Here is a 13,649-nt window from a genome sequence, read left to right on the forward strand (position 1 = left end):
AAAGATATTTGGGAAGTAGGAGTAAAGTTTTGTGTGCATGTCTATTAATAAAAGTGTATAGGGTGTGTGAAGAGATATGTGCATGCACGTATGGAACCAACATAACCACCTGAGATCATCATGCCCAAGACTTGTCCAAACTATCTCCAATTATACAGTTCTAGAGGCTGATTCTCATTGCCATCTATATGATATCATTCTTTCCCTCCACAACATTTTCTATTTACAGACTGAAACTATTAAATGAGGAAAACACACATCATAGGAAGCAGTTCTACTAAGGAATGCAGATAATAAGAGGAAGGAATAGTCAGTAGACCCATGTGAATCAGTGTTGCTTCATGGGGCTGGTTCAGCTTCATTTATTTAAGTGATCAATTTCAAGGCAGTGCCTCGAATTGGAAAGGTGACACATTCTGCTTTGCTGCTCTCTGTTGATGGGGGCCACTTTGCTTCTGCCAGCCACTTGGTTTCATTGGAAGGACCAGTGGAAATGTTTTCTGAATGTGCATGTACAGAAGACCTTCAAGGAAAAATACTTTGCCAAGTTTCAATCATTTCAAGTTCAGTTGGTTATCACACATTCATTTCACAGGAAGAAACTCAAAGGGAAGCTTCAATCAAAGTCCATAACCTTTCCAAGGCAATGCACATGCCTACTTTTTTGGGCAATCTTGAATTAAAACACTTCAGGGCAAAATGCCTCCAGCTGCTGGAAGTAAGCTTTTCAATTTGCCCTCTGGCACATAAATGTACGTATTAGCCAAATAGCCAGAGTAATGAGAAAGCATGGACACTTCTGAACTACGTTCTACTTCTATACACTTTTGTCACTGCTAGTGTACATGTTTTCAAAGGAAAGGCAGGCCAGTTTAAAGTGCTCCTCCCAAGCACACACACAGACATGCCAAACAGACAACAGTGATATAATGTAATGCTAATTTTACATAAGTATACAAAAAAAAAAGACAGAAAAGAAAGCTTGAATAGGTTGCTGTTCTGCTACAAGCAAAGGAAAGGAAAAGAGAAAGAAAAGGAAGTCAAACTCCTTATCCTTCAGCTGTTTTTCTATTAGTGCTAATACAAGTGAGACAAACTCTGGGACTTGAGGGATGACTAACCAGATTTAGGTCTATGAATCAAGAAGACTTTACCTCCTTTTTCAGATTAAGTTAGACGACGGCCTTACACAAACACAAGAACATCCGGTTTCATTATCAGTAACATTAAAGTGACCCCCTTCCCTTTTCAGGCACCTATCATTTATTTTTATTAAGGTTGAACAGTCAGCCAGATGCTTAGACTGGGTTTGGCATTTTTGTCCACCTATCAAGTCCCTCTCGAAGACCTGTGATAGGCAGATGTTATTTAATATTAAAAGTATCGTCCCAAGATGATGATATTATTATTATTATTTATTTATCATATTTTTATCATCGCCCATCTCCCACATATAGGGAGATTATTATTATTTTTAAGCTTGCTAACTACTATCCATTACAGACAAATAGTAAGAGTCCTTGGGAGAGTTATATAGCTGAAAATGATCACTAATTAAAGGGTTTCACAAATGCTAGAGAAAGGAAGGTTGAAGCTAACTATGGGCTGGGAATGCTGCCTTGTGACAAGAGATGTTATTCTACTCACTCTCACAGAAAAAGCCTAGGCAATGTCCCCAGGTACCCATATACACAGAGACAAGAATTTACCCTAAACCTAGCAAATGCTTGCATTTCTGTTGAAAACATACACATTGATTATATGCATGAATGAGTCAACAATTTGGATAGTCAGTCACATTTTTTTTAAAAAAGGTACCATCAAGCAATGTATGATATAGCATTTTTAATTTGACTAAATAAAGCCATGTGCAAGATTTGCAAACTGGCTATTATATTTAAATAGGATTTTAAAATAGCCTAAAATTTATTTTAATCACATATTATTGAGAGAAAGTTTCTTCTGATACCAAAGTGCAAAATCTATGTTCATAGGTAAGGCGATTTAATTAAGGGTTTCTCTTTTTATACACAATGCTCTTAATTTTTACTAAAGTATTTCAAAATAGGATGTTGAACAGAATAGTGCAATGATATCTAACAAAAAAAACCCAATATGCTATAATCTTCCACAGAAAAATCACATTTTACTGATCTATTTATTAAAAACCTTAGGGTTATTAAAAATTACCAGTCATGAATTGTAAAGGCAAGCCATATCTATACATTTTCTGATATACTGGTTTAGCCTATTGCTTCACATCTATTAAAATCAAACAAACATCAACTGTGAGAAGGTTTTATCATTTGAAGAATCAAAATACCCCTTAAAATATTTACATTTTATAATATAAAGAATAGGAAAACACAAGTCTCATGTACAAGCTTAGGTATTCAAGTTTTCAAAGCACGAGAAATGGCTAAAATCAGTATTAATTTTAGTTTAAAGCAAAGGTTCTCAAATTGAGATCAGGTGGGGGGGGGTGTCACATTAAAAAAAAAAACTCTGCAGGTGAAGTGGGAGCATTGTCAACCTTGTTCTAGGTTTTGCTGTTCATTTTGCCTATGTGAGCCCAGAGTGGGCAGCTGCTATACTGCAAAGCTTGAGAACTCCTGTGAATTCTCCTAGATGACAATAATTAGAAGTAGAAAATATATTTATTTCCAATCCTAACACCAATGAAATCATTAGTTTCATTCATTTCAGGGGTTTGCCCATCATTGACTGAAAGGCTGAAGCTGGAAAAACCTCTCTAAAATGTGTGCCCTGAAATAGTAAAACCTGGACCGTTTCTGCTCACAAACCACTCCATTGTATCAGAAATGCCTGATAATTAATACAGGTGGAATCCCCCCCTGCCCATTTTGTTATTCTTTTGGAAGTCATCAATGCCATTCAGCTCAAGCTGAATGTTGCCTTTGAATAGGGGCATGTTACAATCTCTTTTGTTTTCAAAGCGAGTGCTGTGTTGTAATAGTTAACAGTACAAACCCATCTTCATATTTACTGGAGCATCTCCAAACATAAAGTACAAATCACCAAAGGCTACAAGTAGCTCAACTGAAGCCCAATTGGACAAAGAATCTGTATGTGTCTTTTATTGCATATTAAAAGAAACCCCTTCAGTCATTTTTCTATACAAGCAGTGTAAAATGTTCAACTATTCAACACTACTCCTAAGTCAAGAGATTGTAAAAGAAAATGAATGTGTGGTACACAGACTGGTACCAAAACAGACTTAGTCCTACAAAACACTAAACACTGAATATAAAAAGAAAGTATTGATGGCACAATTATACCCAAGCATATATTATACAGACAGCTTTAGGACATATTTAAAACAGATTATGTTCTACACATTTAGAACTAGAAGACAGACTGTGCCTTCTTTCTCTCTCATTTTTTGCTTTCACCTTTTGCTCTTCCCCCGATCGCTCTGGTCCCTGTCTTTGTGATGTTTTTCTCGGCCCTTTTCATTGTCTCGCTCCCTTGGTCGCTCCCTACTTTTTTCTCGTTCTTTCTCTTTCTCATGGAGGCGCTCTTCACTTTTAGGAACATTCTTCTTTTCAGGATTTCTACTTTCTCTTGAGGATTTGCTCTCAGAGTCCTTATCGCTATGTGAAAGCCGCAACCTCTCTTTGTCCCGATACCCTTCCTCCCAGTTTTTTCTTTCTCTCTCTTTCTCTGAGTTTCTATCTCTATGTCTACTTCTTTCAGAATCTGATTCCCAGTCCTGCCTGCCCTTTTTGAGGTGGTGAGATTCACTATAAAATCTTTGCCTGTGTTGATCGTTTTTCCGCCTACTAAAGGCCCTCTCCACATGAGGTCCCTGCCGGCCCCATGGGTCACTGTGACGCCTTTCGGGTCTCCTAGTGTTTCTATTCTGATAAAAGTGTTCAGGCCCTGAGAATCTTGACTGTTTCTGAGCTAGGGGTGGGGCTGGTGTAACTGGTCCAACAAAGTGGGGGAGCTGACCTGACAGGTGAAGCACAGGGGGCCAAGGTATGAGAGGATTTTGAGCAAAGCCAAAGCCGGGAGGTGGAAGGAGTGGAGGGGGTAGATGATGGGGAAACCCAAATACAGGATTGTTTTGTGGGGGGAAATTAGGGGCAATAGCCCCTTGAAACTGAAAACTAGGTGGGGTTGTTTTAGTGGGGGGAAAATTGGGTTGAGGAGTCCTAATTGGTGAGAAATTTCCACTTGCAACAGGTAATTTGGTACTGAAGTCAGACTGATGACATGTATTTTCTGTTTCAAACTGAGATGATGATGATGATGAAGAAGAAGAGGAGGAGGAAGAAGAGGAAGAGGAAGAGGAGGGTGGTGGTGGTGGTGGCGGTGGCAATAATCCTCTCACAGAATGTACTGTCTCAATGTTTTGCATCAAGGCTTCATCAAGCTGTGAGGTACATGTGCTATCTCCTTTAGGTGCGTTTGAAACCAATGTCGTCTTGCATACTTGACTATCACTCTGATCTGAGGCTAATTCACTTTCTGAAGTCTGCTTGCTATCTATTTTTGACCGTTCAGATTCTAAAGTATCAAGTTGTTGCATATCTTCACTTCTAATACTATCGCCTTCGCTTTCTGAACTATTGTTCTGTTGGCCTCGTCCAGCTGCTTGCCTTGGATCTCTCTTAAGATTAATGAACTGTGGAGATTTTGAACTATGAATGGTCATAGTATCAACAGATGCTGTTCCAACATTATTGCTCCCAACTCCTTTTCCAGTGCTTGAAGGGACAGGAAAATCTATGGTCCTTTTATTTTCCTGAGGAACATTATCTGTATCACCCAACTTTAAACTGTTTTCTGAAGTTTCTTGGGTTTCCTTACTCTGTGACAGAACAGTTAAGTTTGTTAAAAATACTTCAGTAGAAACATCTGGTGGTTTCTCCTTAAGACTTAGGCTTGTAAGAGTTCCTGAAGAGCATGAGAAATCTGCTACTGGTATATCCACTGCTGAGATATTGTTGATGGATTCTTTTGCATTGTCCTTTTTATGCTTCATATCTTCAACACTCAATGGAATGTCCATTTTTTCTTCTTTTATATTTGTCTGTTTCTCTAATAAAGGCAGATCTTCCTTAACCAACTTGTCGACTGCTGGTTGGATGTGTTCAGGCATCTGCCCTGTGGTATCCAAAAGACTTTGAAGAATGTCATCTACTGGCAGAGGCTTACTTGCTAGCTCAAGAGCAGATGACTGATTTTCCCATCCAACCAAAACCCCAGGAAGAAACCGTAGAGGCTTGGGTGGTTCAAGTTTGATGCTCTCCACAGCAGGTTCATTCACTGTTACTTCTTCCGTGTTACACTGTTGTGATTTGATCCTTTGTTTGTGCAGCACTGCTGTGAATGAATTAAAGAAATCATTTTCTTCTTCTCTTTCAACAGACTCAGAATGAAGGGCTTCTGATTTGTTCAGTTTACTTTTTTTTTCTGGTTGCAAATTTTCAGGACCTTCTTCAGCAGGGGTCATGGCTGAATTAGCCACAGCACTAATCTGCCTTTTTAGCTTCTGGCGAATTATCAATCCCAGCAGCAAGTTGGGTCGATGGACTTCAATTCCTACACACACAATATTTTTTTTAAAAAAAGAACAAACAATATAATTATGGGAAACCTGTACTGCATCTTAGTATATTTTTTCAATTAAAACAAGCCACCCTATGTCCCTACAATGTCAAATAGCTTAAATGGTTTACTGATGTTACAAAATGTCCTATAAGAAGCATTGTTAAAATTTCACTCTCCGAAATATTGCTATTTATAAGTACTTTTTACACTGTAAAATAATTATTTATTACATCAAGAATATTAATTCTGTTCATAAGCTAAACAGAAAAAGAAATGCATGTCTGCCCTTTGGAGGAAAAAAAAAATCTCCATACAACGCTTCATATCAAGCTTCATTTCCCATATTCATGAATGCTCTGTAATAAATCTTCAAGCTATATGACTTTTGGTATAGTTAAAATGTATCTCAATAAATAAAATGTTTTGTTGTTGTTTTTCATAAACAATACTTAAATTGAAAAGACATTTCAGCCTATTTTTGTTACTTACCAGGACCATCAAAAGGTACCAACTGATGTGGAATTTTATCAGAAGCACCTAAAGGGATAATATATAAATCCTTGATTTGCTTCATATTATTAGCCGCCACACCATAACGCTTTCTGCTGCTGAAGTATGCAAAAAGCAAAGTGTATGAAATCTGATCCTCTTCTGTCACAGGAGTAAAACGAACCACACAGATTTCCTATAATGAAAAAAGGCGACCATTTATTATACGTATAAATTGTCACCCTGTTCTTAAAATGAGAATTCTGTACTTGGGGAAGAGATGGGGAGCAGAAGAGAACTGCCAGCAATTGTCATTTTTAATTTCTGAAACATTTAGTGGAGGTTCTTTCCCAAGCCCTTGAAAATCTCAGAAACTATCTTTATATATGTATATGCATATGCATATGCATACATACATGTGTGTGTGTGTGTTTTCATTCCCCAGGGTGTCAGAAAGTTTGTACTACACTGATTTTAGATGCTGGGAAGTTTGGTCATGATTATCACAGATAGCACACAAGTAAAGGAGCGCACTCTACAGCTTCTCATATTGCTACTGAAGACCAGCGAGACACTTAGGATTTGAAGCTATCTCAAAACAATGGTAATTAAATGCTGCACTATTTAACCCAATTACCCAGATCTAATCTGTAAGCCTATTGCTGTACTATTGAAGAAGGCAAATTTAAAATATATACACTTTATACTGAATGATTCTTTAAAGAAACTTATATTGAAACAAACGTGGAAGAAACCATATTATGTACTTTGAACATAAGAAACATTAACAAAAATAAAAAAAAATCTTTTTCATAAGTTAAAGAAGGTCTTAGATGCCAGTAGTATGAGTGTATAGGCAAATGACACACAAGCTATATCAAAAAGAATATGGGAAACTGTCCAAGTTGCAAGTCATGTTCTTTTCTTCATTTATACTATTATTCTTCCCCCAAATACACAAATTATGTCTATTTGGGTCTTTCTGTACCTTATTTATCTAGGCTTCCCACATACCAAAATGAGTAAATTATCTATCTAATGAATTTATTACTTAACAAGGAACAATCTAATTTGTTTTTTACATTGGATTTCATACAAACTGTATTGATGAATTTATTTCAGATAATAACAGCACTAGCATGAAATCCTATTCTTTTTAAAAACCAAAGAACATTAAGCATCTAATGTCACATTATATTGCAAGAATACATTTTTACCTTTGTGCCTGAAGCTTTTATTTTTTCAACATATTCCCAAACAGTCTGAGGTGATATCCTACCACCTACTTGGATGCTATCTGGCAAATCCTATGGAAGAGAAGATGTGTATCTATCTTTATTACAAAACAATAATTGTTCCTCAATAAAGGAAATATAACTTTCACCATTTATATGCAAAAGTACATTACTCTAATGCCCTCCTTGGTGATTTTACACTGCAACATTTTACTATCCACAGAAAAAGAAAATTCAGAAAGTCCCCCCAAAATGATACAACTGTTGAGTATATCCATACATTACCTCTGTTAAACTTTCAAAAGAGCCAGAGATTGGGTAAGCCTTGATAACAAACTTTGCAACAGATGGCATATTGATAAAGCCTTTCCAAATGAAATTCAGACGAGCTAGAAATAATGTTTCACTTTCAACAGTACCAGGTGTTTCTGATCTGAAACATACCAATGAAGAAAAAAAAAGTAACTTAATGTGGTAAGGAACATACTTCATTAAATATGGGTGGATGAGGAGAAAAGACAGAAACAAGACACTTTCAAGGACGTCAATATTAAAACAAATATACACAAGTGGTAAACTTAATAAATGTTGGCAGCATTTGCTATAAATGCAGGCAGCATTTGGCTGAAAGAATAACCAAAAACTAGAATACTTTAAAAACAAAAACAGCCTCAGGCAGATTGCTTATTTGTAGTTCTTCCACCAGTTATTGCACAGTCAACCTGTAGTTTCTGTTCCTGTACAGATTAATTTCTAAAACCAGAGGAGAGTTTTGGCAGATAGCACCCATGCTAGTTTTCCCACTCAGTTCAACCTTATAATTAACACAACAGCTGTAACAGAAGTAAAGTAGAGACAATTGCAGAAGGTTCTTTTATACAGGATTATGGGAACCAGGCTTTTATTACAAAAAATGCTTTACTATACAATTAGAATACATTTAAGATGTTGGCATCTTATTTGTGACACTTCTAAGCATTATCTTTTATATTTGAAAGCTTTGTTCATTTCTATCTCATTTTAACTTAGTTTCCTTTTATTGCTTTTACTACCTCTTCTCTCTCTTTTTCTCTCCCCTCTTTCCCCAGAGTCCTGTCTTGCTTATTTCATCTTCTTCCTTCAAGCATCTACATCTAAGGTCTGTTACTCACTCTGAGACCCCAGTCACTCAACTCCTCCTCTTGATGTGACACCATCCCTCTCTGTCAGCCTTCAGCCTTCTCTCAACAGCCTCTGTGGGAATTCTTCTCTGGAAGAATGCAGGAATCTCTTTCGACAGGCTTGTCCCAGCCCCTGTGATTCCACACAGCCTCTTTTCAGCCCCTCCTTCCTCTGGCCCCAGCAACCTTGTTGTACACCACCCAGAGTCACCTTGTGTGAGATGGGCAGCCATATAAAGGTGAACAATAAAATAAATAAATCAACCATCACTACTTTAAATAGACCATTTCATGGTGGTTTGTGACTTCTGGTTTTCTCCTTTTTTCTTCCTTTTCTTATTTTGACCTCCAGCTATCTCTACTACACCATTTTGAAGCTCTCACAGACAGCAGCCTGTTCTCTAACCAACAGCTCTCCTCTCCCACTAGCCCTCAGCTGTCCCTATTTAATTCTTCGCAGCTCCACATCCCCACCTCCAGAAAGTTAACTTATCCCAACAGAAGGACATACATTTCTGGTGGAAGACATTAACAGGTGGCTGACTTTAATCAGAGGCAGGCAGTGCTCACAATTACATGATGGCAAACTTGTCTTCCTTTTCTGTGGTTTCTATAGAGCCCCACACATGAGCAAAACAGAACATATATATGAAAATTTCCATTGAACGTCGTAACTATTTAACAAGAATTCAAAAGTAGAGGAGGATTGCGGAAGAAAACTGGGAGACAAAGGTAGCAATGAGAGAACACTTTTGGACAGATGGAAACATTGTCTTCAAGCAAAAGAATTTTTGGTGATGTAGAGTTCTCCCTACCAAATGGAAATTTCCCACTTGGATTCCATATTTATATTTGTTTATTATTTTAGCATTGTAGGTGTTGACGTGGTGATTTTATGATGTTGAGGCTTTAAGATGAATTTTATTGTAAACCGCCCAGAGTCCCACTTTTGGGGGGAGATGGGCAGTGTTAGAATGTGAATAATAAATAAATAAAATAAATAAAAGAATAATTATTTTTATCAAATTTGTATAGTGCTGTAATAACATAATAGACTCCCAGTGGTTAATAATATAAAATGTAATAATAATTATGATTTGGTGTCTTTGAGTCAAGTGTTGACTCCTGACGACTGCCTGAACAAGTCCCAGCAGTTTTCTTGGCAATATTTTGGAAGTGGTTTGCCCTTGCCTCCTTCCTAGGGCTGAGAGAAAGTGACTGGCCCAAGCTAGCTTTGTGTCTAAAGCAGTCTCCCAGTTTGGTGCCTTAACCACTACACCAAACTGGCTCTCATGAAATGTAATAAATAATAATAAATAATGTAATAAGCACAATAATTAGCATAAAACAATATAGTAACCTAATTTGCCAAGCCTCCCATCCACCAAAAGCTCTCTGAAACGATTTCATCTTTACCAGCTTTTGAAAAACCATCACAATAGTGCCAACCTAGCCCCAGGAGAGAGAGACAATTATATATGGCACGCGTCATACTGCAAAATCACTGCTTCTGGACCTCTATTCCCCTTACTTCTTGAAAATAAGGGAGTACCAGTAACTGCTGCTGTGATGAATCTATCAAAATAGTAAATTCTACTTGGAAGTGATTGTCCTGATGGTATCTGGAAGCCAAACCATGCAAGGCTTTATAGGTTAAAACCAGCACCTGTACCCAGGAATCTACTTGAAGCCAATACAGGGCCCATAGCATAGGTGTTATGTGCCTGTGGCAGCAATCACCCTCCAATGCACAGACTGATGCATTTTGTATTAACTGCAGTTTCTGAGTGGTTTTCAAAGACAGTATTACACACAGCTTAGTTTAGATCCATGGTAATGAGAGAATGACATAGTGTGGTCAATGGGTCCTGTTCCAGAGAGAGCAGTAACTGGCACACCAGCCAAAGCTGAGCAAAAGCCCCCATGGCCATGACCTCCACATGCCCATCAAGCAGCAGCAATGAATCCAGGAAGATTTCCTAGTTACAGTTCTGCTCCTCAGGGGGAGAGCCACCCCATCCAGAGTTAAAACAGAAGCTAGTAGAAAACCATGCTAGACGGTAACAACTCTATCTTCATAGGGTTCAATTTCAATCTGTTTCCTTCCATCCAAATCCTGACAACCTCCAGTGTTTGGAGGTCTGGGTGGCAGTGTAAAACATCATCATACTGATACTTCCCCCTGAAACCCAGAGATTTCACATTAATGTTAAAAGAACAGCAGAGAAGAGGATCTAACCCTGCAGAATTTAAATAAGCCAATGTCCAGCAAACTGCCCTCTCCTGGCACCAACAACCACCTCCTCAGAAAAGAGCAGAATTACTGATAAACATCCCCCCAACTTCCAACTCTTATAGGCAGATACCATAGTACCAAATGCCTTCAGGAACTCCAACAGTACCAGAAGAGATGCATTCCCCCACATCCTATTCCCAACGAAGATCATTCACCAGAGCAATCAACGATGTCTCAATCCTATGCCAAGAGTGAATTCTGAAAGTGGTCTAGATAACCCACTTGCTCTAGGGCACTCTGTAACTGAGCCTTGCCACTTCTTGACAATTTTTCCCAAACAGGGAAGGTTGTATATAGGGTGATAATTGTCCAACACAGCAGGATACAGGGAGGGCCTCTTCAGAAGGGGACACACTACTGTCTCTTTTAAGGCAGCAGGAATCACCACCTCCCCTAAGTAGGTCTTGATTACTTCCCAGACCCAGCCAACCGCACATATTCTCAGCAGCCTGAAGGTAGCGGAGTTCATGCTAGAGAGCACCATACCCATTTCCCTGGATTCCATGGGCCAAAAAGAATCACATATGACGTTGCATTGCTGAAAATAATTCCATATGATATTTTCCCAGCAATCACTTCAGACTCTAGCCATGAACAGTTAAGAGTACAGCAAATGTGTGCAAGTTTATTGTTAAAATGACCATGGCCACCTGCAGAGAAATTCTCCTGCTCTTCCCCATCTGGGAATGGGCTATCCTCAGCAGGGCTGCCAGACAACCTACCAACACAACATGACAGAGAAGTACTGTCACCCTTCCACCTTCTCAACACAGTGCAGGCTTGAACATGAGGCCTTACCCATGCTCAATAAGATTCATTTTTCATCTTCTTCCATTGGTGTTCCAGGCATCGCTTCTGCCGCTTCATGTTCCGGAGGTTCTCAGTAAACCAAGGGACACTCCGGAATCAGCTGACAGAGAGAGGCCACACGGGAGATGTTGCCTTCATCACGGATCATATCTGAGGGAATAACATTTGCTCTTTTACTTCACATTGCCAGAGAAAAGGCAACTTTGTATGGCAAGAGCCTTGTGTGTGCTGGCAATTTAACATGTGTCTCTATTATCTGTGAAGAAACAGGAAGACTCCACAACAGTTTGGTAGAATGCAGGATGAGTTCAGTCTATCTTTCCTAACCATGAAATGATAGAAAAAAACTTTCAGCAGTCAATAACTGACAAAAATGGCTGCCAAATAAATATTTATGAATGAATGATTCTTTAAAGTTAATCTGAGTTGGTGGGCAAAGAGCAGTTGTTTGCATCTATCTGAACCTCTGCTACAATTGTAGAAGTCCTTTAGTCTCCCAAACAGTTGAAATACCTTGGCAACAACCTTTAAGAAGGGTTTAGCCCCTGAATCCTTTTTAAAAAAACTTTAAATCAAGGCTGTTGGTTTAGATGGAAAGTTACACCTGCTTCTAAGACAGCACATCCTTTTACAGAGACACCTAGTGAAAAGTTTAAAGACCAAGATGGCTGAGGGTACTAAGGGATAAGCAATATGCATGGCAAAATATCTGCCACTATGCAAATTAAGTTCTTAAGTTCTAACTGTATCTCTAGTCCTAATGGCTTGCTCAATATATGATCAAATTTCCTCGATAGTAATATACAATTTGCTCCATGACATTGGCATCACGTAAGGAAAAGGATGGAAAGACAAAAGACACACACAAAAAAATCTGAATCTGACAATAAGTCGTCAATCTCTAGATAACCTGTAGATCAAGTTATGAACAGTCTATTTAAAAAGAACTTGAGTCATGAGCAGCAATCACACAAACTAAGGATGATTAATCATTGGGAACAACATTTTAAAAGATAACATTACAAAGTGCAAGGAGAAGAATATAACTCTGAAAACAAGACAGAGTGATATCTGGATGTATACGAATGATTAGTACTGGTATCTATACCACAACTAAAAGGAACAAACAGCAGGGTGCAAATTTATACTTTTTTAATAGTAATTTTATTAAAGATTACAATTTACAACAATAAAAACTAATGCAAACTTTAAAAAAGAACAGAATAAAAAGAACAAATAGAAGGTGCAGAAAAGAGCATAAAGAAAAAAATAGAAAAATAGAAAAGGAAAAAAAATGAGAATACAGTAAAGAAAAAGAAATGTATAAAGAAATGACTTCCCCCTTCATCACAACAAGTATGAACTATTTTAGTAACTTATCATCTTCTCTTTAACTACAACCAATGACCTCTTCTTTCCATATCCCATCTCTTATCTAAATAAATCCATAAAACCTCGTCATTTCAATCCTGATGTCAGCAAAAGTCCATTAAGGGCTACCAGATATATCAACACAGCTATTTTAACCTTCATCAAATAAACCAAATTTATATTCCTTCCTTTTATTTCTAACAATCTCTATTTTTAGTCCCTTCAAATAATGTCCTAGAACTTGATTTCTTTTCATTTTTTCTTTGTCCCTTCTCACAAAATTCTTCAAAGCTTTAACAAGCCTCTTTTGTAAATCCACTATTAGAATATTATCCAGGTCAGTCTCTTGGTTTGTGATTTGTATATCCCTTTTAATTATTAAGACATCAGCCAGTTTCTTTTGTATGTCTAGTGTAACATCTTTTTCCATGTCATTCTTGTAGCTTGTCATTTTTAAATCCACTCTCAACCATGTCAGGTAATACTTGTTCATCTTCCATAGCATCTTTTAAACACTATCTATTGAGGCAGACACTCTTAAAATTAACTTCTGGGTCCATTGTTCAAAAATATCCTTCAGTATGTCCAATGTTAAAATACTTTGCTTCATTCTGTATTAGTAAATCGAGTGTTCCTCTCCTTGAATCATAATCTTTAGTTCCTTCTAGTTCCCTTTAGTGTTCAATTTTTAAAGTCTTATCTTACTAT

General features: G+C 37.7%; 1 protein-coding gene across 3 annotated transcripts in view; it reads right to left on the reverse strand.

Moving 5' to 3' along the window:
- Window positions 1–1,825: 1,825 nt before the first annotated feature.
- PHF3 (PHD finger protein 3) overlaps window positions 1,826–13,649 on the reverse strand; it is a 58,841-nt gene continuing 47,017 nt past the window's right edge. For all 3 annotated transcript variants that reach the window (XM_063313365.1, XM_063313382.1, XM_063313374.1), the window contains 4 exons: window positions 7,590–7,737; window positions 7,287–7,376; window positions 6,070–6,265; window positions 1,826–5,571 (listed from right to left, as the gene is read on the reverse strand). In XM_063313365.1, coding sequence (XP_063169435.1) covers window positions 3,410–5,571; window positions 6,070–6,265; window positions 7,287–7,376; window positions 7,590–7,737 — 2,596 coding nt within the window. In that variant the 3' untranslated portion in view covers window positions 1,826–3,409. The remainder of the gene's footprint in view (window positions 5,572–6,069; window positions 6,266–7,286; window positions 7,377–7,589; window positions 7,738–13,649) is intronic.

The sequence above is a fragment of the Candoia aspera genome, chromosome 1 (genome assembly GCF_035149785.1).
Source record: "Candoia aspera isolate rCanAsp1 chromosome 1, rCanAsp1.hap2, whole genome shotgun sequence".
In the NCBI taxonomy this organism is placed as follows: domain Eukaryota; kingdom Metazoa; phylum Chordata; class Lepidosauria; order Squamata; family Boidae; genus Candoia; species Candoia aspera.